Source organism: Lampetra planeri, chromosome 1 (genome assembly GCF_965212315.1).
Source record: "Lampetra planeri chromosome 1, kcLamPlan1.2.h2, whole genome shotgun sequence".
Lineage (NCBI taxonomy): Eukaryota > Metazoa > Chordata > Hyperoartia > Petromyzontiformes > Petromyzontidae > Lampetra > Lampetra planeri.
Genome location: NC_136107.1, coordinates 27,636,985 through 27,664,463, shown reverse-complemented (window position 1 = coordinate 27,664,463; position 27,479 = coordinate 27,636,985). Strand labels below are relative to the sequence as shown.

The 27,479-nt window shown below is 51.6% G+C and overlaps 1 protein-coding gene across 1 annotated transcript; it reads right to left on the bottom strand.

The window, feature by feature from the left end:
• On the bottom strand, positions 1 to 26,161 carry LOC144720841 (uncharacterized). Its single transcript, XM_078597932.1, has 13 exons — positions 26,084 to 26,161; positions 22,028 to 22,113; positions 21,003 to 21,127; positions 19,676 to 19,801; positions 19,220 to 19,308; positions 11,688 to 11,895; positions 6,053 to 6,195; positions 5,705 to 5,837; positions 4,338 to 4,414; positions 3,976 to 4,054; positions 3,457 to 3,584; positions 2,955 to 3,057; positions 1 to 2,627 (listed from the first exon to the last, which is right to left on the bottom strand). Exons 2-12 carry the CDS (start codon positions 22,105 to 22,107, stop codon positions 2,959 to 2,961), a joined length of 1,287 nt encoding a protein of 428 aa, XP_078454058.1. The 5' UTR covers positions 22,108 to 22,113; positions 26,084 to 26,161; the 3' UTR covers positions 1 to 2,627; positions 2,955 to 2,958.
• Between the last annotated feature and the right edge of the window lie 1,318 nt (positions 26,162 to 27,479).

Genomic DNA, 27,479 nt, shown 5'->3' with positions numbered 1-27,479 from the left:
CAAGGGCTGCAGTATATGTTTAATGGAGCAATTAGCAAGCAGCGGGTTATACATGACAATCACGTCGACTTATAATGGTTAATGATCACTGTGAAGAAAATACTGAATGCCGTGTATAACTTTACTACCCGCCTTTGCCCAGGGGAAATTTTTCTTTAAAAACTTGTCTTCTGTTAAAAAAACATAACATATACATACACAAATAAGTTATTATAAAAGCCCGGAGTACGGCATGTCCATTTGTCCGTCAACAAAATTATAAGAGCCTTACAGAAGGCCTGAATCAACAAGATATCGAAAGTGGGAGGTAAACAGTTGATCTGAAATGTTTAAAAAAAATTGTCCTATGTGCTGAGTCTGCACTAGTATCTACTGACTATATATCTAGTGACTCGTAGTATCTACTATCATAGTATCTACCGAACATTGTAGTATCTACTGAGTCTACAGTAGTATCGACCGAGTCTGCAGTAGTATGACTATCGCAGTATCTAATTGGGGTGGGGTGAGAAGAGGACATCACACTGTTCAGGATGTACCTCAGCGTGTGGTTGTGCAGCAGCAGTAACTTCACTTGATTGTTTTATTTTTGGTATTTTTTAAGCGAAGGAGAATCCCCCCTCCCATCGCTGCTCGGCAAGCTTGTTTACATTGCTAGGGGCAACGAGTCAGCGTTTCCACGACATGGCAAGATGCGTGCTTTGGCGCCGGCGATCAGCGTAAATTGTTACGAAGAGTGATTTTATTAGTTTACATCGGACCAAGGGCAAGAACAAATAGCGAGTTTTCGTCCGGAGGATTAGTTTGTTGTATCTGTGTACTTAGTTAAATCGTAAACCCAACAGTTAGTCCATTAAAAAGCGTTACAAGGATAGGCGTACATAGACAGATAGACAGAATAAAAATTACGTTTATAGGTAAGATCCCTTCACCGCGAAGTCTACAACAGCACCTGGGAGGCTCTTGCGGAGTGGGAGGATGGAGCGTGACACACGGGGCTCACGCGAGGAGAAGAGGGGAGACGGCACGAAGCCAGCGAGGGACTGGGCACGAGGTCAGAGTTCCGAGTGAACCCGGCCGCGGGATTCTATTGGTTATGGCTCCTCCCAGGCAAGTGGTAGAGCTGGCGGGACGACCTCACCCTAACGCTTAACTTGAACCTAACGCCGTCTTCTACTGTTAATGAGCACGAGCCCAGGTTCTACTTTGTTTGATTGCGATGGTGCTAATCGAGGCCACCACGGCAGGCAGTGACGAGGAGCAGAGAGGCTCTCGGCCTTCTGGAGTCTGCAGCCCCGATGGTACCGCTGCTGCTGCCGCTGCTGCCGCTGCTCATCACGACTCGCCAGGGCTTCGTGGCCCTCGGAGCCGATGGCTCTTCCACGCCGAATTGTTCGTCGTCTCCGCTCCCCCACTGCTATCTACGGCCTCGCTCGTAGGCATCTGCAGCACAAATACAGTGGGGAACCCCCGCCGTGAACAGCAGCTAGGGCCGCTCTGCCGGATGGAATCGCGCATGTTTTGTTTACGTGACAAACCTTACTAGTTGGCTATGTTGGGTGGTGGGGGGTTTAACGATGCATTTATATTCACGCAATCTAACCCAAAAGCCTCATATGGATAATATTGGTGACGAAAGCTTCCACTACTACTACTACCGCTGCTGCTACCGCTACCACAGCTGCCGCTGCTGCTGCCGCTGCGTGTCAAACAGAATCATGACAACAAAGAGAAGGAACCCGGAGACGACCCAGAGACAAGAAGTTGATTGGGGCAGTGGATGGCCTCTTCACGTCCACAGGTGGCCATAGGCTACGGGCGTCTGAGAGCATTCGGTGTTGCCTGCAAGCAGCAGCATCACAGAGCCTGTGCCAGTGTGAGCGCCGGTGCTGGCCTCTGTAGGCCTCAAAGAAGCCACCGTCATCGTCTGCGGGCATGCAGTGTGAATGGCCATGCGTGTGTGAGTGTGTGAGTGAGTGTGTGCGTGTGTGAGTGTGTGCGTGTGTGAGTGAGTGTGTGCGTGTGTGAGTGAGTGTGTGAGTGTATGCGTGTGCGAGTGAATGTGGCTGTGGGCCCAAGCCCTGTTCAGGGTCCAGTACCCACGGCCGTCAGACGAGCCCAGTAGGCTGTGCAGGGTGTGGGTCACTGCATCACCTGTGTCACCTGTGTCCCCGGTGTGGCGTGAGTGGCTGTCAGAGAATGCAGGTGATGTTGTGGTAGAAAAGCCGTGGCATGGAGTTATCAGTGTCCAGTTAGACGTGTAGAGTTAGAGGTGTAGAGTTAGAGGTGTAGAGTTAGAGGTGTAGAGTTAGAGGTGTAGAGTTAGAGGTGTAGAGTTAGAGGTGTAGAGTTATCAGTGTGGAGTTAGAGGTGTGGAGTTAGAGGTATTCAAGTGCGCATGGCAGTCACTGGTGCTCGACTGCATTTAGGTGCAGTCCCGGTGTGTCTGGACGTACAGCATGTGGTTGTCATGTGTGTGGTTGTCATGTGTGTGGTGTGGTTGAGTTGTCCTGTGTGGCTGCCATGTGTGTGGTTGTCATCACGTGTGTGGTTGTCGTCACGTGTGAGGTTGTGCTGTGTTTGTGTGGTTGAGCTCCAATCAGCTGCTCTGTCCTCGACTCTGCCACCTGCAACAGCAGCAGCAGAGAAAGGTGCAGCGGAACGCCCTGTGAGAGCAGAGCACAGGCAGCGTGTGAGAGTGGTGATGAGTGGCGGTGGTGAGTGCACAGTGTGGTGAGTATGAGAGCAGTGGTGTTCACTGCATGGTGAATGTGTAGTAGTGCATGGTGAGTGTGGTGAGCGTGAGAGTGGTGGTGTTCACTGCGTGGTGAATGTGTGGTAGTGCACGGTGAGTGTGGTGAGTGTGAGAGCGGTGGTGTTCACTGCGTGGTGAATGTGTGGTAGTGCATGGTGAGTGTGGTGAGTGTGAGAGTGGTGGTGAGTGGACAGTGAACCTCATCAGTCCAGTTTCTCCACAGCATCCAGGAACTTGAGGAAGTCCTCCAGGCGGTGGAAGCCGCCCACTTCCCGTGCCACCATGGCAAAGAACTCCGGGGCCTGAGAACAGGAAGAGAAGATGTGAGACAAAGACATCGAGGAGGAGCTGGGTGAGGAGCTGGGTGAGGAGCTGGGTGAGGAGCTGGGTGAGGAGGTGAGGAGCCGCAGGGTTGGGGTCCCCACTGAGTTGTGGCGTCTGTGTCCATGAGCCTGACACGTGGTGCTGTGTGTGGTGACACCACGTGGTGCTGTGTGTGGTGCCCCCACGTGGTGCTGTGTGGTGCCCCACGTGGTGCTGTGTGTGGTGCCCCCACGTGGTGCCTTGTGTGGTGCCCCCACGTGGGGCTGTGTGGTGACACCACGTGGTGCTGTGTGGTGACACCACGTGGTGCTGTGTGGTGACCCCACGTGGTGCTGTGTGGTGACACCACGTGGTGTCCCCCGGTGTCCCCGTGCCACCTGCTGGCGGATCTCCAGGAGGGAGTGGAGGATGCGGCCGTCGATCTGCGTGAAGTTGGGGCAGTAGGCGCCCAGGCTGCTCTCCTCCAGCCAGGCCTGCACGTCACCCTCCTGCCACTTGGGGACGCCTGGGGACACGGCAAGCGGCGCACGCGGGGCAACAGACGTCGGCAACCACGGGAGACTCGGCGTGAGCAAGACGAGCAACTTGACAGGGAATTCTGCAACTCGGTGCATCAAACACCCAGCTGCTCCTGTGTCTCTTCTCATGTCCCCTGAACTAGAGGCCAGTCGAAACTGAATTTCTAGTTTCGGACGAAAACGAAACTAAACCGAAAGTAAACTTTTTGGCTTTGGCCGAAACAGAAACTTTGCCGAAAGAGGCCATTTGCCAACTTTCGGCGCCGAAACCGAAACCGAATTTCGGTCGACGTCTACCTTGAACTGCTATTACCAGGCTGCTGTTATCTCAAGGCTGCTGTTACCTAGGGGCTGCTGTTACCTAGGGGCTGCCGTTACCTGCGAGGCGAGCCTGCACCTCCGTGGACCTGGAGGAGGAGCAGCACGAGATGAAGCCCTTGACGGCGCGGAGCACGGCCTGAGGCACAGAGGGGGGGTGGGGGGGGCACGGGGGGGGGGGGGGTTGCATCACCGCACGCGCTGCACAAGCGTCGTGCTGGGGACACTGCTGGAGTAAAGAGGAGGAGGTGTAGAGGAGGTGGTGTAGAGGAGGAGGAGGTGTAGAGGAGGTGTAGAGGTGGAGGTGTAGAGGTGGAGGTGTAGAGGAGGTGGTGTAGAGGAGGTGGTGTAGAGGAGGAGGTGTAGAGGAGGAGGTGTAGAGGAGGAGGAGGGGGTGTAGAGGAGGAGGTGGAGGTCCTCACGCTGCCCCAGGAGCCGGCCGCTCTCTCCCTCAGCTGGTTCTGGTTCGTGCTCCATATGGGGCAGTGCAACTGTCCCTCTGAGACACACAAACACTCAGAGTCACACTCACCACTCACTCACCACTCACTTACTACACACATTCATCACTCACTCACCACTCACTCACTCACTCACCACTCACTCACTCACTCACCACTCACTCTCACCACTCACTCCACACTCACCATACACACACCACTCACTCACCATACACTCCTCACACTCACCACTCACTTATCACACACACTCACCACTCACTACACGCACTCGCCACTCTCACCAACACTCATACAAGTATATACAGCACAAACACATCAACACTCACTACACACAGCAGTGTATTGTGCAGTGTGTGTACATGTATCCTGGGTAAATCGATGCTCAGTGTGTAGCGCATGTGTAGTGGGTTCGTATTAGGTGCACACACACACACAGCTCGGAGGCAACACTATTTATTAAACGGTAAGTAATATAACACTGTACATGAGGTGGTGACCACCTTCCTCAACTCACTAACACTCTGGAATGCTACACAGAGTGGACCAGGCAGGCGACGGGCTGCCTGGTCCAGGCAGGCGACGGGCTGCCTGGTCCAGGACGACGACCCGGGACTAGAGGACCGATGATATCGTCTTCACTTCGGAGTACAACAGCCTCGCTCTCCGTTCACACCATGCTTATATCTGCTCTGGCGTGGCTGGCTCCGCCCAGGCCACGCCTCCCTTCCCAGGCCACGCCTCCCTTCCCCCACCTCACGGGAGGTCTGGGTCCCTCCACCACGTGACCCCCCAGGCACCCCCTTGGGGCCCCCAGCCCTCATACGGGCCGACATAGTAGTGACGTCCTATGTCACTACACATGTAGTGTATATATATACGCTATAGAGTGTATATATGTTGTGTATATATAGCGCATGTGTAGTGTATATATTGTAGATACATGTAGTATGTATAGTGTATATATTATATGTAGTGTGTATACTATTTAGTTCTTTCGGTAAAGTCACGTAGTGATAAAATATAATAAATCACGACGTTTCGGGCGCAACACAAGCGCCCGTCGTCAGTTGTGAAAGCGTTGTCTGCTGCTGATGCAGACTGTTGTAAAGGTTTGAAATGGGTGTAGCCCAAGGGTCATAAAGAAGTGGCCGGGGCTGGTGATGTTAATGTGATAAATTAAAGGGCATGGAAGTGGCGATGTTAATATGAGAGATTAGCATGAAATAACAGTTGACATAGGCAGGTATAGTTAGTATATGCAGTGTATATATATATAAAGTGTGTGTGTGTATATGGAGAGCCGCCCTCCTCCTGCTCCTCCTCCTCACCCTGCCTCATCTGGGAGCAGGTGCCGGGGTCCCAGCTGAGTCTGCTGAGCGTCGTCACCGCATGGAGCTTCTCCACGGAGCGGCCCTGCCTCAGGCTCTGCACCAGCGGAGCCACGGCGCCCGCCTCGTAGATCTGACGAGAAGCGGCACGGATCCCGCGAGGAGCGACGGTGAACCTCGGCGCAAGCGGGAAGCGGCTCGGAAGCCACAGATTCACGACTCGGGCGGCGCCGTCGACCGACCCGCGACGACGTCCCGGCGGGGAAACGACAATCGCGGCGCGCGACACCCAGAACAGCGCCCAGGGCCGACTCGGTGCCTTGTCGTTGGTGCGGTGCGAGCGCTCACCTTCCTGCGCACCGGCCAGCACACGGACAGCATGGCCAGAGACTCCAGCAGCTCCTCGCTCTGGGATATGATCTCACCCACCTGCTTGTATCGGCCGTACACGGTGGGCCTACTGATGATCTGGAGCAGCTCGTTAGTGGAGTCTGAAACGAGACGCGCAGTGACCATCACTCCTCAGCCCACCACGTGTCCCGTGTCACCCACTCAGCCCACCACGTGTCCCGTGTCACCCACTCACCCCACCACGTGTCCCGTGTCACCCACACAGCCCACCACGTATCACCCACACAGCCCACCACGTGTCACCCACACCCACACAGCCCACCACGTGTCACCCACAGCCCACCACGTGTTCCGTGTCACCCACACAGCCCACCACGTGTCACCCACACAGCCCACCACGTGTCACCCACACCCACACCGCCCACCACGTGTCCCGTGTCACCCACACCGACACAGCCCAGCGGTAGCACCTTCGCCGCTTGGTGCGGAGGTTTACGGTTCAAATCCAGCGGCCGCCCTGGTTATTACTGTGGTGTAATAACCGGAATAAAATGCCCCGCCTACTTCACCGTTAAAGATCCTGCGATGTAATCACAAGAGTTGGGTTGCGGTCCAAATTTGCCATTCGAAAATCACCCACGTGTGGATTATACAAATGTGACATTGTGAGTGTGGGGTACGAGATATAAGCGTGTGGTTTAACAGCTATTGCTATGACTCTGTGTGTATGCATGGTGTTATGTGTGTAGAGCTATTGCTATGACTCTGTGTGTACGCGTGGTGTTATGTGTGTACAGCTATTGCTATGACTGTGTGTACGCATGGTGTTATGTCTGTACAGCTATTGCTATGACTCTGTGTGTACGCGTGGTGTTATGTGTGTAGAGCTGTTGTGCCAGCTATGCTTTATTGTGTTTAAACTACAGCCATACCTCCTATTACGCTCAGGATGCGTTCTCGGTAAAGTGAGCACTATACGAAACAGCGCTATAGGAGGTCGCTATCACATGGTTCCAATGGAGATGCGTTACCGACAGCTATTATTTACCTTTGAACAATATATGTGAGAGTTTCATTGGGGTATCAGTAATAGCCTTAATAATGATACTGTACACATGATAAATGTATTAAAGCATTTTATCAATAAAATTTACTTTTATTGCTAACATAAACAAATACGCAGTAAGTTACGTACTCATCAGAGCTTGTGTAAAATTAACCACCATCTGCTATTAAAACACGTTCTGCGGGAAGCTATACTAACCAATGGGATTAGTCGATCCATGTATCCCAAAATGAATCGACACAGTGATTAACTCTCGATGAATGGATACTCGATACAACAGACACCTCGATTCTGGTTTCCACAAGACCATGTTGGTGAAGATGGCGCCGATGATGGCAGCCTCGGCCAGTTGGTGCACCCTGTTTTGTCTTGTTTTGTCTGTTAATTCAGTGTTCTGCCAAGTTTTTCGGAGTTCTCTAACAAGAGACGAACTTGTAAACATCAGGGAAACAACTTCTGTGGATTTATTTCCCACTTTTCTGCTTCCAGCGGCAGAATTAGTGGGCATTCTAGTCAAAGCCGCGCTAGGCTTTGCTCAAGCAGTGAAACGCCACCGAAGGGGTAAACGGTCGGGGGCTCTAGTGCGGCTACGCAGACGCGGGATCCGAACAGTGCTTCCAAGCTTTTTCCTCTCCAATGTACGTTCACTGTGCAACAAAATGGACGACCTTCAGCTACTGATGGTGAAAAACAGAGACTTTCTTTCATCTTCTGTCTTGTGCTTCACGGAGACATGGCTGTGTGATTTGATCCCGGACACTGCGTTACAACTGGCAGGCTTCCAACTCGTAAGATCGGATCAGGATATAGCACTCTCCGGCAAGACGAGGGGCGGTGGTATTTGTTTTTACACTAACAGTGGCTGGTGTGTAGATGTAACAGTGATTCTGCAACATTGTTCTCCGGACCTGGAATCATTTTTTATAAACTGTAAACCTTTTTACTCGCCTTGCGAGTTCACGTCGCTCATTTTGGTCGGAGTTTATTTGCCGCCGGGTCCTCAGGTTAAAGAGGCCCAACGCATGCTCAAAGACCAGATTCTGAGTGTGGAGCGAGCAAATCCGGATTCCCTGGTTATCGTACTCGGCGACTTTAACAAAGGTAATCTCAGCCACGAACTCCCCAAATACAGACAATTCATGAAATGCCCTACCAGAGAAGGTACCACTCTGGATCACTGCTACACTATAGTCAGTGGAGCCTACCACGCCGTCCCCCGAGCAGCACTGGGACACTCTAACCATGCCATGGTCCACCTGATTCCTGCATACAGGCAGAAACTAAAGCTCTGTAAACCTGCTGTGAGGACATCTAAACAGTGGACCAGTGAGGGTATGGAGGATCTGCGGGCGTGCTTGGACTGTACTGACTGGGATATGTTCACGACTGCTACCAATAGCCTGGATGAACTCACAGAGGCTGTGACGTCGTACATCAGCTTCTGTGAGGACTGCTATATTCCAACACGCACCAGGGTGAACTTCAACAACAACAACAAGCCCTGGTTCTCAGGAAAGCTCAGAAGGTTGAGGTTGGAGAAGGAGGAAGCGTTTAGGAGTGGGGATAGAGACAGATTCAGAGAGTCGAAGAACAGGTTTAGCAAGGCGGTGAGAGAGGCTAAACGACTGTACTCAGAGAGACTAAAACATCAGTTCTCTGCTAACGACTCTGCTTCTGTCTGGAGAGGGCTCAGGCAGATCACCAACTACAAGCCCAGAGCCCCCCACACCACTAACGACTCCCGCCTGGCGAACGACCTGAACGAGTTCTACTGTAGATTTGAAAGACAATTGGACTGTCCTGAACTACCCCTTCCCACCCAAGAGGCCTCCCCCCTCCCCCCCACTACAAAGATGACTCTCTCAATTCAGGAGGGAGAGGTTAACAGACTTTTCAAGAGGCAGAACCCCCGCAAAGCAGCTGGGCCAGACTCTGTCTCTCCAGCGACCCTCAAGCACTGCGCTGACCAGCTGTCTCCGGTGTTCACCAACATCTTCAACACCTCTCTGGAGATATGCCATGTACCAGCCTGTCTCAAGTCCTCCACCATCATCTCTGTGCCCAAAAAGCCAAGGCCAACAGGACTTAATGATTACAGACCTGTCGCCCTAACCTCTGTGGTAATGAAGTCTTTTGAGCGTCTGGTGCTAGAACATTTCAAAGCTATCACAGACCCTCTCCTGGACCCCCTGCAGTTTGCCTACAGAGCCAACAGGTCTGTGGATGACGCAGTAAACATGGCCCTCCACTTCACCCTACAGCACCTGGACTCCCCAGCATCCTACGCCAGGATCCTGTTTGTGGACTTCAGCTCTGCTTTCAACACCATCATCCCTGCCCTGCTTCAGGACAAGCTCTCCCAGCTGAACGTGCCCGACTCCACCTGCAGGTGGATCACAGACTTCCTGTCTGACAGGAAGCAGTGCGTTAGGCTGGGAACACAAGTCTCTGACTCCCGGTCCATCAGCACCGGATCTCCTCAGGGCTGCGTCCTTTCCCCTCTGCTCTTCTTCCTGTACACCAACAGCTGCACCTCCAGTCATCCGTCCGTCAAACTCTTGAAGTTTGCGGATGACACCACCCTCATTGGGCTCATCTCTGGTGGGGATGAGTCTGACTATAGGTGGGAAGTTGACAACCTGGTGACCTGGTGTGGCCAGAACAACTTAGAGCTTAATGCTCTTAAGACAGTGGAGATGGTTGTGGACTTCAGGAAGAATACAGCCCAACTCACTCCCATCACCCTGTGAGACTCCCCAGTCAACACTGTGGAGTCCTTCCGCTTCCTGGGCACTATCCTCTCCCAGGACCTCAAGTGGGAACTGAACATCAGCTCCCACATAAAGAGAGCACAACAGAGGATGTACTTCCTATGGCAGCTGAAGAAATTAGACCTGCCAAAGACAATGATGGTACACTTCTACATAGCCATCATTGAGTCCATCCTCAGCTCCTCCATCACCATCTGGTACGCTGCTACCACTGCCAAGGACAAGAGCAGACTGCAGCGTATCATCCGCACTGCTGAGAAGGTGATTGGCTGCAATCTGCCTACCCTCGAGGACCTGCACACCTCGAGGACCCTGAGGCGAGCGAGGAAGATTGTGGCCGACTCCTCCCACCCTGGACACTCTCTGTTCCAGCTACTCCCCTCCGGCAGAAGGCTGCGGTCCATCAGGACCAAAACCTCACGCAACAAAAACAGTTTCTTCCCATCCGCTGCTGGCCTCTTCAACAAGGCCAGGGGCTCAAACTGACTTTAACGCTCAAACTGACTTTAACACAATATCTGCACAATGACACCCTGCCATATTTGCACTGTTATCCTATTTGCATTTTTGTAATTTTATATTGTATATTATAGCTATTGTATATTTTAGATTATATTTTATTCAATTTTTACATACTTTAGCTCCTTAGTATTAGTTAGACTTTGTACCTTTAGTATTCTTCTTCTTGAGGTGCTTGGACATCTTAAAGGATCGTCCAAACGGTCTCAAGAGACACTTCTGACACCAATGTAATAAAACTCGTTGAGGCGACTTCTGGAATCTGTCTCTTATTCAACTTGTATTACAGCTTTCCTTCACGCTGCTGACAGGCAGCGTGAGAGGGACAGATAGAGAGAGAGACACACTGCCACGTGGCAACCCGGAGCCCCGCTCCCGCGTGGCCCCCTTCCTTTGTTCGTTCCCGTTCTGACCACGTGTCGCTCGTCTCCACCCCTATTTAATACCCGGGTCACGTGGTACGTTTCCGCCAATCCTCATTAGCCTCCATGGTATATTCCAGGCCCCCTCGTAAGCTCCCGGGACCACGCCCCTGACTCCTCTCCCCATTGGCTGTGGCCAAAGCCAGCAGAACCAATCCTTACAGCTGTCACCTTGCCATTACGTCAGGGCCACGCCCCTAGGCTTCCCCCCATTGGCTATAAACCAGGACCGGCAGAGCCAATCATCATGACGAGTTGTGATACGTCAGTGAGCTGGATATATCTTCACATTACACTTGTACACCACTTATTTAAGATTTAAGATTCCTATTTGTTGAATCTATGCACCTTACTGCCAAAGTAAATTCCTTGTCTGTGCAAACTTTCATGGCAAATAAAACCCTTTCTGATTCTGATGTTAGAGTATTGGGCTGCTATAAATGTCCATGTGATAAGCCGCTTGGTTGAGCTGTCATTTGTGGTGGCCACGTCGCTTCTAAACAACGTCCACATCGCTCAGTGGGGCCCTACCCGGTAACATAAAATGTTTTTATTTTTAAATAAGCCAATCACCATACCCAGCGCCGCGCCCATCCACCTCCTCGTATGCCACGCCAGTATTCACAGCTGATCGTGAACAGCACTTGGCCAAACAGTCTGTTGAGGGCTATGCGGGGGATCTTCTTCTTTAGACTCCCGTGTGCCACGTGTCACCGTCTTCTTTAATGCGTAAACGGTGACGTCTACACCCCTCGTCTGACTAAAGCCACGTGAGGGAGGTGAGCGGTGGGTGAGCGAGTGCCGAGTCCTGCAGGCGAGGAGCGGTCCGTGCGGGTGCCGTGAGAGTTGCTTACTCGTCTCTCCCAGGGGGTCGCAGTCGCTCTCCTCCAGTATGTGGGCGATGACCAGCAGGGCAGTCATCCTGAACTCCACGTCATCCTTCTTGAGCAGTTCCTGCATCACGGGCACCGCGTTGCTCTGGCGGAAGCAGGCGCGGTTCTCTGGCACGCGGGAGAGGTTCGCCAGCAGAGTGACGGTGAAGACCAGCAGCCTGCGTATGGTCTGGAGACACACGGAGAGAGACGCACGGGGAAAGACACACGGGGAGAAACGCACGGGGAGAGACACACGGGGAGAGACACGGGGAGAGACACGGGGAGAGACACACGAGGTGAGAGACACGGAGATGTCACCGCCTTCATGTCCCTTCATCAACCAGCGCTCCACGCTGCCACGGGGACACACTCATGTGTTTACATGCTTATTTACATGTGTTTACATGCTTGGTACATATGTTTACATGTGTGTTCACATGCTTATTTACGTGTTTACATTCGTGTTTCATGTTTATATACGTGTTTGTGTTCACGTAATTCTTTACGTGATTACATTCGTGTTTACATTCTTGTTTACGTCCGTGTTCACATTCTTATTTATGTGTTTACATTCGTGTTTACATGTTTATTTACACGTGCTTACATTCATGTTTAATGCTTATTTATGTGTTTACATTCGTGTTCACATGCTTGTTTGTGTTAGATTTGTGTTTACATGTTTGTTTACACGTGTTTACAACTTGATTTGAAGCTTTCGTGACTGCAGGAATCCATACTCTTTGGTTCTTTTGGTAAAGTCACGTAGGTAGAAAATTAATAGATCACGACGTTTCGATCTCAACACAAGCAATCGTCATCAGGTGGGACAACCACAGCAATAAAAAACTACTGAAGTAGGCGAGAAATCTGCCGTGGCACGAGTTATATAGGCCTCGGCAGCAAGGGGGGAGAGAAGGGGGGGAAGAAGGTGGGGTAGAACGTGGACCCTGCGGCAGCCCCGGGTCACTGGAGTAAAGTGGACCACCGCGGCAGCACTGGAGAGGTCAGTTGCAGGGGGGGAAAGAGAAGGGGGGGGGGAGGCAGGGCAGAAAGTGGACCCTGCAGTAGCACCCGGGTCACTGGAGTAAAGTGGACCACCGCGGCAGCAATGGAGAGATCGGCTGCAGGGGGGGGGGGGAGGGAGAAGGGGGGGGGGGGGAGTAGGGCAGAAAGTGGACCCTCACTGGAGTAGAAATCGGAGAGAGATGCACAGAGAGAGAGTGAAAGACACACATAGAGTCGGAAATAACAGCTGACATGGGCAGGTAGGATGGAAACATCACAGTCAGTTAATACTTTACCTGGTTAATAAAGTTCTTCCAATGATTGCTCAGTTTGTACCAATCTTCTTGGTTTAAGTTGTGTCTGTGTTTATATATCTATCTGGACGGCTTCATGAACAAATCTCTGATAATAGCCGGTGGGATTGCAGAGTAAATTCGTCTTGGAAAAGTCAATTTCGTGTCAGCCCATTGCGTTAAAACAATTATCAGCAATGGCAGAAGTATTGGTCCTACCGTGTTTAAGATCTGCCTTGTGTTCGCGAACGCGGTCCGAGATATGTCGTTTCGTTTCCCCAATGTAACTGCTGCCGCAGCCACAACTCAGTTTGTAGACACCCGGGTATTGCATATCAGGAATCACTTACTACACCTAGATTGGTACATTCTACAAACAAAATTAGGGTACCCCAATGGGTTCTCCCTTATCGGCAGTGGTAGCGAATGATTTCATGGAGAAATTTGAGAAACATGCCATCCAGACATCCACCCTACGTCCTTCCTTGTGGAAGAGATACGTAGATGACACGTTCATCATCTGGCCACATGACCTGCCAGCACTGAACCAATTTCTCAACCACATCAATTCCATACAGCCATCTATCAAATTTACCATGGAAGTGGAAAATGATGGCAATCTACCATTCCTGGATGTTTTGATCGAGAAGAGACCTGATGGCTCGCTGGGACACTGTCTACAGGAAAGCCACCCACACGGATGTCTATCTAAAGCCTGACTCCCACCACCATCCAGCCCAGAAGAATTCCTTCATGAAAACACTACACCATAGGGCGTGTTGCATCTCCGACCAGCATCACCTAGCCAGTGAGCTGGAGCACGTACACCAAGCCCTCAGGATGAACGGATATTCTGACCGTACAATCCGCAAAGCTGTCTCCCCTGCCATGGTTCACGCGCGCGGACAACGCCGCGCCGGCGAGCCGAGCCCGGACGGCGGAGGCCGCCAGGAAGGTCCTACGACGAGTTCCGAGGACTCGAGAAGCGATCAATGAAACCGGCGCCTCGGCCATACGCCTCCGAGAGCGCTGACTCCGTCTTCCGCCGGAGCGATGGCCACACCGCTAAAACGGTGAACGCCGACTCCGCGGAACAGCGCCGCCGCCCCCCCGGTACCGAGGAGCTCCCGTCCAGTGCCACCACCGCCACCTCCAGCGAGCCACAGGAGCACCCGAGGGGCACGAGGAAGGCGGCTCGCTGACAAGCAGCAAACAACGCGGGGCGCCGGCTCTCATGTCAACCGCGACGATGACGAATCGACACGGCGCTGCGTTGTGAACATCATCTACTACTCGCCATCATCTACTACTCACTATCATCTACTACCCGCCATCATTTACTACCCGCCATCATCTACTACTCACCATCATCTACTACCCGCCATCATCTACTACTCGCCATCATCTACTTGCCATCATCTACTACTCACCATCATCTATTACCCATCATCATCTACTACTCACCATCATCTACTACTCGCCATCATCTACTACTCACCATCATCTACTACCCCCCACTGGTCAACAGTGCCGACACTCTTGCTCGGTTGCGCTGGTTATGCTCTCAATGGTGAAAGAAACAAGAAAAAAAAGTTACGAAAAACAAAAGACGAACTTCACGACTCGTGGCTTCTGCTGATGCAGCTCCCTATCCCGGAGCCTGCCGCTCGCAGAACTTAGTTGCATGATCTGTGTCCTTGCTTATATGTGAAATTCTCTCCCCTCTGCCCGCCTTCTCACAAAGGACTGGGATTCCTTTGATTTCGCTCTTTGCTGTGGGGGCAGTTGTTTGTCCGGTGTGTGTGTATGTGTAGGGGTGTTACGGGAGGGCAAACAAACACACAAGGGGTGTTTGCGCCCGCACGCGTAAGGGTGCCTACATCCACGTCCGCAACGGTTAGCCCTGGGGGGCTGTGACGGCGCTGTGATCCCCCACGGCCCCACCCGTCGGGGGGGAGTTGCTATAAAAGGAGGGGAGCCGGTGGGCTCGGGGTGGAGTATTACAGCTTAACCAGCGAAGAGTGCAGACCAGCAGGATAGGCCCTGGGACTCCCCTGGCTCGCTGTCCTTCTAAGGACCGACCAGGGCAAGCCAGCGGCGCGGCCTTGAGAGCCCAGAACCGATGCTCTTGTAAGAGCCGGTCTGGTTGGCTAAGGGTGCCGAGATCCTAGCTTGGCCAGAGCTGGATCAGCTAGCCTCCCCTAGCTCTCTAGTGGAGGACCTGGGAGCAGACTAGCCGGGCTAGTGCTAAGGGTGTCTCCCTGTTAGACGGGTGAAGGGGCCGTTACCCCTTCAAGTATTGTGTTCTGCCCTTTGGTTGAATAAATAAGTGTGCCTCTGACTACGTCGTCTACGTCTCCTTGAACTCACTACATATGTTCTGATTTATTAAGCAATCTGTTAAGTCTTACCCTTGCCTGGTTCCTGTCCCCCTCCTCAAGCCACCCCGCCATCAATGGAAACAGATGCTCCAAATTGCCCCCAAGTGCATTTCCCAGTTTTTCAACTTCTGTAATAATTAATCTGGAAGGAGGGAGGGGTTCCTTTTGTCCAGTTGCATTCTCCCCCCCCCTTCTTCCCTCCCAACTGGGGTGTTACATTATTTTGTCTCTCCCAAAGAGGGGCGCCGTCTCTTGAAGTGTGACCTCCTGTACCGGTTGGAAGTAAAAAATATTATTTTACCTCTAATAGCTTGATACCGTACCACTTTTTGCAGTTTTGACTATGTAAGTGACTAAAGGTATGTTTGGAGCAGTGTTTACAGTACTTTCATCGTGGTTTGGAATTCCTTCATGGTGTTTGATATCTCAAGGGGAGGCGCCCTCCCTGCATTTGCGATTTATTGCTACCACGTGCATCTGGAAGACAAAGGCGGTGGGGAGGCTCTATGGGATACATTTTATCTTGGTCGTGTGTGATTGACCTATTTCGCTTGTATCTCATCTGGATGACCCTTGGTCTAATACGTCCCAAGTATTATTTGGTTCATATTTATCCAATATTTCTGATTTATCATCGTTATTACCACATGTATTCCTAGGGTTGTATTAACCTTTGTTCCCCGTCTGTATGCAGGGATCCGTGCTGTTTATCCTCGAGTTATATTTTGATATCCTGAGGTTGGAGATATAACTAAGTTTTCACTATAAACTTTCTTGACTGCTGGAATTAATATTCCTTGGTTCTTTTGGTAAAGTCACATAGATAGAAAGATACAATAAGAAACGATATATGAGGTGAATAAGAGTAAAAAAGGTAAGTAATAATAAAAGCCACTAATGTGGACTGCAGTCTGGTTCTTAATCTGAGTGAGTGTGTTGGCAGTCTATGATGTCGACTTATTCTTGTCGCTAAGTTCCGAACTTTTACCGTTGTATTAAGAGAAACAACAAAAAACAGTTGTCTGTTCAGTCACCCCTCGTCCGGCCCGCTATTTTGGGTATATGTGTGTGTGTTTGTTCTAATTTTATTGGAGTGATAAGTTGTTTAATCAAGGCCTGGTTCCTGTCTCCTTCCTCAAGCCACTCTGCCATTAATGGAAACAGATGCTTCAAATTGTCCCTAGATGTTTTCCCAGTTGTCAACTTCTGCAATAATTAATCTGGAAGGAGGAAGGGGTTCCCCCTGTCCGGTTGCGTTCTCCACCCTCTTCCTTCACGGTCGGGGTGTTACATTTTTTTGTCTCTCTCAAAGAGGGGCGCCGTCTCTTGAAGTGTGACCTCCTGTACCATGTTTCCAGTTCACTCTTATGGGTTTTTACAAACATTAATTTCCACCCCTTATCTTAGTGTTTATACTATTATGTGGTGTTGACTCTGTAAGTGACTCAAGGTATGTTTCGAGCAGTGTTTACAGTATGTCCATCATAGTTTGGACTTTTCATGGTGTTTGATATCTCAAGTGGAGGCGCCCTCCCTGCATTTGTGATTTATTGCTACCACGTGCTTCTGCAAGACAAAGGCGGTTGGGAGGGCTCTCTCTATGGAACGCATTATCTTGGTCGTGTGTGATTGACCTCTTTCGCATTGTATTCTTCTGGATGACCCTCATAATTATTATTTGGCTCATGTTTGACCCCCCCCACCCTCTCTAACCCTGGCTCCTCCCCCTCCCTAATCTATATAACCCCTTGTTACAAGCTGCTCTTTTGCCCACTTCAGCAATTGTTTCTTGCTGCGGTTGTCCCACCTGATGACGGATGCTTGTGTTGCGCCCGAAACGTCGTGATTTCATTTATTTTATACCTACGTGACTTTACCGAGAGAACCAGAGTATGGTTCATGTTTATCCAAGATTTGTGATTTATCATCGTTATTACCACATGTATTCCTAGGGTTTTATTAACCTTTGTTCCTCATCTGTATCCAGTGATCCGTGCTGTTTATTCTTGAGTTATATTTTGATATCCTGAGGTTGGAGATTTGACTAAGTTTTCACTTAAGCTTTCTTGACTGCTGGAAGTCACGTAGATAGAAAGATGCCATAACTAACAATATATATGGTGAATAAGAGTAAAATAAGGTAAGTAATAATAACAGCCACTCATGTAGACTGCAGTCTGGTTCTTAATCTGGGTGAGTGTGTTGGCATGATGTCGACTTATTCTTGTCGCTCAGTTCCGTTAACTAAATTCAACTACAATGAAAAACGTGTCTGTTCGGTTCTCGTGGCGCCTGTTGTGTGTACATGCTTTGAGGCGGTCTTTGAAGGTGTGTAGAGATTTCCCCAGAATCTCATTAGCAAACCCCTCTCTCGCCTTTTTACACCGGGGTTTTTAAAAATTACCTTTAATGGCTACTTCTTTGCCTGGTGTGGTATGTGGAAGGCAGCTGCTGTGAGGGGTGAGGGTGGTTGTTACATTTTTCTTGGGCCGCTTGCTACACCCAGATTGATTATTATTACAAATATATTGGAAGAATTATTCTTAATATCAATTTTGGAAAAAGGCGTATATATACAACAATCTACTACTCGCCATCATCTACTACTCGCCATCATCTACTACTCACCATCATCTACTACTCACCATCATCTACTACTCACCATCATCTACTACTCACCATCATCTACTACTCGCCATCATCTACTACCCGCCATCATCTACTACCCGCCATCATCTACTACTCGCCATCATCTACTACTCGCCATCATCTACTACCCGTCATCATCTACTACTCGCCATCATCTACTACTCACCATCATCTATTACTCGCCATCATCTACTACCCGCCATCATCTACTACTCGTCATCATCTACTACTCACCATCATCTACTACCCGCCATCATCTACTACTCACCATCATCTACTACTCACCATCATCTACTACCCGCCATCATCTACTACCCACCATCATCTACTACCCGCCATCATCTACTACCCGCCATCATCTACTACTCGCCATCATCTACTACTTGCCATCATCTACTACCCACCATCATCTACTACCCGCCATCATCTACTACTCGCCATCATCTACTACTCACCATCATCTACTACTTGCCATCATCTACTACCCACCATCATCTACTACTCACCATCATCTACTACTCACCATCATCTACTACCCGCCATCATCTACTACTCACCTTCATCTACTACCCACCATCATCTACTACTCACCATCATCTACTACTCACCATCATCTACTACTCGCCATCATCTACTACTCGCCATCATCTACTACTCGCCATCATCTACTACTCACCATCATCTACTACTCACCATCATCTACTACTCGCCATCATCTACTACTCACCATCATCTACTACTCACCATCATCTACTACTCGCCATCATCTACTACCTGCCATCATCTACTACCCGCCATCATCTACTACCCACCATCATCTACTACTCGCCATCATCTACTACTCGCCATCATCTACTCACCCCATGTATCTCCCCGTGTTTCCCCGCATCTCCCTGCGTCTCCCCGTGTCTCCCCGTGTGTCTCCCCGCGTCTCCCCGTGTCTTTCCGTGTCTTTCCGTGGATCCCCATGTCTCCCCGTGTCTCCCTGTGTGTGTACCCGCGTCTCCCCGCGTCTCTCCGTGTCTCCCCGCATCTCCCCATGTGTCCCCGTGTCTCCCCACGTCTCCCCGTGTCTCCCCGTGTGTCCCCATGTCTCCCCACGTCTCCCCGTGTCTTCCCGTGTCTCCCTGTGTGTCCCAGTGTCTCCCCGTGTCTCCCCGCGTCTCCCCGTGTGTCCCCGTACCGGCTCAGTGTTGCTGCGCTCCCACAGTGGCTGGTGCTTTAGGATGTCCAGGAGATGTTTGATGGTGCCGCACTGACTCACCGCACGGCCTGACACAACCACATCAACAACCACAACAACAACCAAATCAACAACCACGCAACCACGAACACCACCAACACCAACCACCAGCACCGCTACCACCACTCACAGCACCACCACCACGACAATCACCCTAGAAACCACCACCACTAGCACGACGACAAGCACCAGCACCACTCGCACCAGCACCACTAGCGCTGTGGTAACCACCACCACTAACACAACCACTAGCACCACTCAACTCTCACAGCACCACCATGACAACCACCATTCTCTCTACTCTAACACCACTCTCTACTCTACTCTACCACCACTATCACCACTCTCTACTCTACCACCACTACCACCACTCTCTACTCGCTCCGTGCTACTCACCCAGTGCTGGGCTGAAGTCCGTGTATGCGCAGAGAACCCACATAGTGGCGTTGATGGGTCTGAAGTTTGCGTCGGGCACCGGGGAGTCCTTGTCAGACAGAGATGTGAGAGCCTGGGCCAGCAGCTCTGTGTGGAGACAGAGACACACGGAGACGTGGGGACACAGACACACCCACTCGTAGACACACGGACACAAACACACCCACTCGTAGACACATGGACACACAAAGGCACCACTCACAGACACACAGACACACAGAGCCACCCACTCACAGACACACGGACACACAGACACACCCACTCACAGACACACGGACACACAGACACACCCACTCACAGACACACGGACACACAGACACACCCACTCACAGACACACGGACACACAGACACACCCACTCACAGACACACGGACACACAGACACACCCACTCACAGACACACGGACACACAGAAACACCCACTCACAGACACACGGACACACAGATACACCCACTCACAGACACACGGACACACAGACACACCCACTCACAGACACACGGACACACAGACACACCCACTCACAGACACACATCCACACAGACACACCCACTCACAGACACACGGACACACAGACACACCCACTCACAGACACACGGACACACAGACACACCCACTCACAGACACACGGACACACAGAGCCACCACTCACAGACACACGGACACACAGACACACCCACTCACAGACACACGGACACACAGACACACCCACTCACAGACACACGGACACACAGAGTCACCACTCGTAGACACACAGACACACCCACTCACAGACACACTGACATGAGAGCACCACGTGTGGAGGCACGTCGCTGTGTACGTGCCTGTAGGTGACTGTGTGTGCCTGCACATGCGTGTGCTGTTTGTGCGCGTGAGTGTGGCGTCTGTGTAAGCTGACCACCCGTCTGCTTGCTTTTCAGCTGAGACTGATGTCGATGTGAACGTGCTCTACGTGTGAGCTGTGTGTGCTGTTTGTGTGAGCTGCGTGTGCCGTTTACAAGCTGTGAGTGAGCTGTGTGTGAGTGAGCTGTGAGTGAGAGTGAGCTGTGAGTGAGAGTGAACTGTGAGTGAGAGTGAGCTGTGAGAGTGAGCTGTGAGTGAGAGTGAGCTGTGAGTGAGAGTGAGTTGTGTGTGAGAGTGAGCTGTGAGTGAGAGTGAGCTGTGAGAGTGAGCTGTGAGTGAGCTGTGAGAGTGAGTTGTGTGTGAGAGTGAGCTGTGAGTGAGAGTGAGCTGTGAGAGTGAGCTGTGAGTGAGCTGTGAGAGTGAGCTGTGAGTGAGCTGTATCACTGACCAGCTGCTCCCTGCTGTACCATCACGTCCGCCACATCCTCACTGAGGCTCTTGGGCAGCCTCCTGAGCTTCTCATTCAGATCATTGATCTTCTGCATGGGAGGGATGAAGGTGGCCACCTGGTACCTGCACAGCGCAGGGACGCAGCGTGGCACTCGCATGGTGACTGCTGTTCACTCTCACACCATGGTAACCGTTGTTAACTCTCACACCATGGTAACTGTTAAGTCTCACACCATGGTAACTGTTAACTCTCACACCATGGTAACTGTTGTAACTTTCACACCATGGTAACTGTTGTTAAGTCTCACACCATGGTAACTGTTGTTAACTCTCACACCATGGTAACTGTTGTCAACTCTCACACCATGGTAACTGATGTTAACTTTTACACCAAGGTAACTGATGTTAACTCTCACACCATGGTGGGGGTAGAGGGGTAGTGGAAGGGGTCGTGGAGGGGGTCGTGGAGGGGGGGTGGAAGGGGTCGTGGTGGGGGTGGTGGTTTACACACCGCACCAGATACTCATTTTGAGATAAAATCGACCTAAGGAAGGCCCATGACCAGTTCAGATAATCGTCAGCAGCGTTGGCCGTGGTCAGGAATCGAACTCGGGTCTCTGGGTTCACAGCGCGGCGTCGACCACTACGCCGCCGCTTCACTAGCCCAGCGGCGTGCACAGTGACGCACTGCGTGGCGGTGCAGTGACGCACTGCGTGGCGGTGCACAGTGACGCACTGCGTGGCGGTGCAGTGACGCACTGCGTGGCGGTGCAGTGACGCACTGCGTGGCGGTGCACAGTGACACACTGCGTGGCGGTGCACCGTGACACACTGCGTGGTGGTGCACAGTGACACGTGGAGTTGGGCACTGCCGCTCTCCACGCGTCACCTCGCACAGCTCAGACGCACGGAGAGAACCCCGTCGCTGACGCCCACTGAGTCACTGAGCCCCCCCTTGTGTGTGGGATCACGTCCTCGTGCTCAGGAGAGGAATGATTGCGCAATCCTCGCTGCGTCTCTCACCTGCTGCCGCCGTCGAGCTTCTTGATATCGTCGAGGCATCGTCGCAGCAGCAGCTTGTGGGCCTCCACTTCCGCTGCCATCGTCTCCTGAGGCACAAGCGACACCGCGGACAGCTCGCACCCCCCTCTCGACCCTCCTCTAGACCCCCCTCTAGACCCCCCTCTAGACCCCCCTCTAGACCCTCCTCTAGGCCCTCCGTTCCACGTCGAAGTAACAGCGGAGTGACGAGAGCGTGGCCAGTTTACCACACAGCCTGTCGTGACCAACATGACCCGTCATAGAGGTGTTCTGGGTGAGCGTCAATTCACGCGATCTCACCCAGAACACCTCTCGTGGGTAGCGCGGCCATCGGACTCCGTTGGTGACTTTGCCACAGCAGCTCAAGTGAGGAGGGGAAATGTTAGAAGAGATGAGTGCAGTGATCTGTGTTTAATGAATTCACCACGAGTGGAATGTGCACAGTCTACTTGGCTAAATAAATAAATAAAGTTTAATGACTTCATCTGTCCCTGCGCCCTTCCCTCTTATCAGCCGTAGGCCGCCTTCACCTAAACGCGGCCCTGGTCACGCCAAACAGCGCATCACCCTGATGCACGATGCACACAGCGTGACACCGCTAGCGCTGTGCATGTATCACCATCGTCACCATCGTCACTATGTGGGAAAAGACGTTCCCTGTCTCGATGACCTGGGTCCAGTGCGTGAGAGAGAGGGGACAGGGCGGTGAGAGGGGGGCGGTGAGAGAGGCGGGCGGTGAGAGGGGGGCGGTGAGGGGGGGTGAGAGGGGGGCGGGGAGAGGGGGGTGGTGAGAGGGGGGAGGTGAGAGAGTGAGAGGGGGGCATGAAACAGAGAAGAGAGTAAAACAGAGAGAGGAGAGGGAAGGTGAGAAGGGTAGTGACAGAGAGGGAGATTGAGACGGCAAAGTGGGAGCTGGGGGTGATGAGAGCGAGGGTGAGAGACCCACAGGGAGGTGGGAGAGTGGCGTGGGTGAGATGCAGGGAGGGAGGAGAGGGGACGGAGGAAGTGAGAAACAGACGGAGACGAGGCGAGACACGGAGACACTTTGTGTGTCCAGCACAGGCAGCAGGAAGGAGAGAGACGAGAGAGCGAGCGAGCGGTGGGGGTTTACATAAATCAAAGTTTAAAAAAAAAATACGAAATGATGAATGAAGCAAAGTGCCGACTACACCGAGCATCTTCTTGTTTCCACTGACCGTAAAAAAAGACGGGGCTCAGGAGGAGACACGTTTTGCCGGCTGGCTCCGTGCAGCTTCTGCGCCAAACGCATTGGAAATCCCCTTCACCAGGCCACCAATCAGAGCGTGGGACGAGCCCCGTGCCTCGCGGCGATTGGCTGTCATCATTTCTCCTTCGCTCCGATTGGTCGCCTTGTGGTGGGGGAATTCCGAGCGTCACGTGACCGCGTGAGACGCGAGACTACTCCACTCAAGCACTCACTAATTTACTACTCACTTAACTACTCACTACTTAACTACTCGTGAGTTAACTACTGACTAATATTCTTGGTTCTTTCGGTAAAGTCACGTAGAAGGGAAATAAAAAAACAGAAAACAAAAAAAACTAATCATTATTTTATTATTTCCCTTCTACGTAACTTTATCAAAAGAACCAAGAATATGAATCCCTGCAGTCACGAAAGCTTTAAATCAAAATGTAACTACTCACTACTTAACTACTTTTGATTTAAAGCTTTCGTGACTGCAGGGATTCATCTTCTTGGTTCTTTCGGTAAAGTCACGTAGAAGGGAAGTAATAAAATAATAAAAATAAAACATAATTAAATTATTCTCACGACGTTTCGGCCAGTGCCGGCCCGAGCCTCTTGGGGGCCCTAAGCAGAATTTGATTTGGGGGCCCCCCTCCCACCACGCAGACTCATCTGTGCTAGAAGATTATTGACACAAATGTCACACTATAATGTTATAGCGAATATTATAAACGAATACAGTGAGGTTATGTATTAATAAAAAATAAAAACAACACTTAAAATACTTCACTCTTTTATTAAAACTTCTGAATACAAACGGTCACAAAAAACATATTAAATAAATTATTTGCAAATGTGCATTAAATGTGCAATCTTTTAAATAAAACCAAAATAGACAAACATTAATCTAATCAAAAATAGAATGTTACAAAAAAAAAGATACTTAAATAATGAAAGCAAACATAAGAACAGCAAGGGTTCAACAATGTGCTGCTGCTGCACAAAACATACTGTAAATAATAATGCAAACATACCTTTATCTCGCTCTTTTTTCTCCTCCTCGGTCCTTTTCTTTTTTCTTTTTTCGGCACCAGAGGGATACGTCCTTTTTTGTGACATGGCTTAGGCGTATTTATTATCGTGACGTACAATTGCGCGCACCTGCCCGCGCCCGCGCCCGCGCCCACGCGAATTGTCAATGAGCCGTGACATCCGTGAGCCGTGACAAAGCAGCAGTTGTCGACAGAATTTTCTTGTCTTGAATCATTTATTCATTCATTCATTAATTCATTTATATCACTTGTTTAAGTTATTTAATTGTAAAAAAAAACGATTCGGGGGCCCCCTGGTGGCCAGGGGGCCCCAAGCAGCCGCTTAGTTCGCTTATGCCTCGGGCCGGCCCTGGTTTCGGCCACAACGCAAGCAGCCGTCCTCAGGTGAAAACCAGGTCCGTCGAGGCGACAGAGTCTGAAGCTTCCGTCGAGGCGACAGAGTCTGAAACTTCAGACTCTGTCGCCTCGACGGACCTGGTTTTCACCTGAGGACGGCTGCTTGCGTTGTGGCCGAAACGTCGTGAGAGTCTGAAGCTTCAGACTCTGTCGCCTCGACAGACCTGGTTTTCACCTGAGGACGGCTGCTTGCGTTGTGGCCGAAACGTCGTGAGAATAATTTTATTATGTTTTATTTTTATTATTTTATTACTTCCCTTCTACGTGACTTTACTTAACTACTCACTAGCTTCTCACGAGTTAACTACTCACTACTTAACTACTCACGAGTTAACTGCACACTCATTACTTTTTCATTACTGAGCACGATTTACTAATTAACTTGGCACTCACTGGGTCTGTTTCTTGCTGGGTCTCTGTGTCTCTGTGTGTCTCTACGTCTCTCTCTGTCTCTGTGTCTCTGTGTCTCAGTGTCTCACCACGCCAGTCTCCCATTGGCTGCCTCCAGCCCCTGTGGGCGTGTCTGTGCCGTGACGTCACCGCCCCTGGGCGGCGCCGCCCCCGGGGCCATCCCAACGCGGGACGAGCCCTGCTGCTGCCCCGCTCTTCTCATTGGTCGCCGTCGTCTCGCTCCTCCCCTCCCATTGGTCGCCTCGCGGTGGTGGATTCCAAGTCGGGATGGGACTCAAACTAAACTCTCAACTATTTTGACTTCGTGACTGCAGCAATTAATATTCTTGGTTCTTTCGGTAAAGTCACGTAGATAGAAAATACAAATAATACAATAGAATTAAAACATATATAGATTGAAAACAATAAAAGCAAAAAACCCACGACGTTTCGATGGCAACACCCGCGGTGGTGCTGATGACATTCGCCATCGATGTTGACTACTGAACAAGACGACTGAGAACTCACGACGACATTTCCCAGGGTGCACCACGCCACTGGAGCAGCTCGTCTGCTGAGACGGGCAGCAGCAGCCAACTACTCATAATTCTACTACGCAACACGTCACTATTTAACTCACTCACTATTTAACTCAATCACTATGTCACTATTTAACTAACTGTTTAACTAACTCACTATTTAACTCATTCACTATTTAACTCACTCACTATTTAACTCACTAGTGAACTCACTGACTAGTTAACTCACTCACTATTTAACTCACTCACTATTTAACTCACTATTAAACTCACTCACTATTCAACTACCGCTCTGCTCGGGGCTCAGAGAGCCCGAGACCAGAACCCGTGTCCTCCCCCCCCTGTCCCCCCCTCTGTCCCCGTGCCCCCCCCCCCCTGTCCCCGTGCCCCCCCCTGTCCCTGTGTTCCCCCCTGTCCCCGTGTCCCCCTGTCCCCCTGTCCCCCCCCTCACCTGGTGGTGTCTCTGTGCTCTCGGGGTCTTCGCCTCTTGCCTCCTCTCGCTGCGCAGCTTCTGACAAGAAACAGAAGCCGCATCTGTCACTCAACTAGCACGCCCCGCCCCCTGCTCCTCCTACACCCCCCCGCCCCCTTCACTTCACCCCGCCCCCCACAACCAATAACCCCACAGCCCCCCCCCACAACCCCCCCGCCCCCCCTCCCCCCACAACGCCCCTCCCCCCACAACGCCCCCTCCCCCCACAACGCCCCTCCCCCCACAACGCCCCCTCCCCCAACCCCCGTGCACCCCACCGCCACAACCACCCAGCCCCCCCCACAACCCCCGCGCGCTCCGCCCCGTACACCTCCCCCGCCCTCTCCCCTCTGCGCCGTGAACGACATCGCGCTGGAAACCCCCTTGAGCAGCAGGCGACCAATCGGGGCGCGGGACGAGGCCTGCCCCGCTCCGATTGGCCGCGCTCCGATCGCTCGCGCGCTCTGATTGGTCGCCTTGCGGCGGCGGTTTCCCAGTGGCTGTGCCGCTCGGAGCCGGCACCGTGGATTTGGCGGCGACGTCGCTCGGTTCAGTTTCATTTGTTACCCCACGAGCTTCACTCGCCGGCTTGGCCGAGACTCGGACTCTCGTCTTGGATTAACACGCGGCCTACGCGGAGGGTGGGGGGGGGGGATGCGTGACGTCAGGCACACTGCGTGACATGACAAAGTTGTGACGTCACCGCTCACTTGCCGTGCAAAATATATCCATTATTGCGCCCCCCCCCCCCCAAATACAAAAGTCTATTTTTATATTTGTTGCATGGTGTACAGTCTGGAAGTTACCCACATGCCAAATTTCAAGTTTGGTGCATGTCGGGAAGTATGCTAAACATTTAGAACAGACACATTCACAAACTTCCCCTTTTATATGTACAGATAACCCCGTGAGCCATGCGGCTCTTGACCCCAGTTCCATTCCCGCTCACGGCCAACACACCGCACCAGCTACCCATTTGAGGCTGAATCGACCTAGGGGAGGCCCAGGACCGGTTCAAATATTCGTCACCATTGTCTGCCGTGAGTGGGAATCGAACCCGGGTAGCCGGGTTCGTTGCGCAGCGTGCTACCGCTACACTACCCGCTCTATATACACACCACGCATGCAGCGCGGTGTGCGTGCGTGATAGTGATAATGACATCCCGACGTGATGGGCGCGTGCTCTGTGTGCTGCCGCTCTTGCAGAGGAGCTGCCTGGAGGACGCGCGCCGGGTGCCGGGTGAAAATCCTCCAAGCGGGCGTGGGCGAGGTGAGCGTCGCCGCGGTGGCGTCGATGTGTAGTAAACATCGCCACCAGGGACTAAACATTTGTTTTTTTATACAGTATTTATACTCTTTTTTTTAACTAATTATT

Coding starts and splice junctions, on each gene's coding strand:
- LOC144720841 (XM_078597932.1), bottom strand. CDS start 22,107: ATGGCAGCGGAAGTGGAGGCCCACAAGCTGCTGCTGCGACGATGCCTC. Junction 21,128..22,027: donor AAGCTCGACGGCGGCAGCAG/GTGAGAGACGCA, acceptor TGCGCTGTGCAG/GTACCAGGTGGCCACCTTCA. Junction 3,585..3,975: donor GGTGCAGGCTCGCCTCGCAG/GTAACGGCAGCC, acceptor CCGTGTCCCCAG/GCGTCCCCAAGTGGCAGGAG.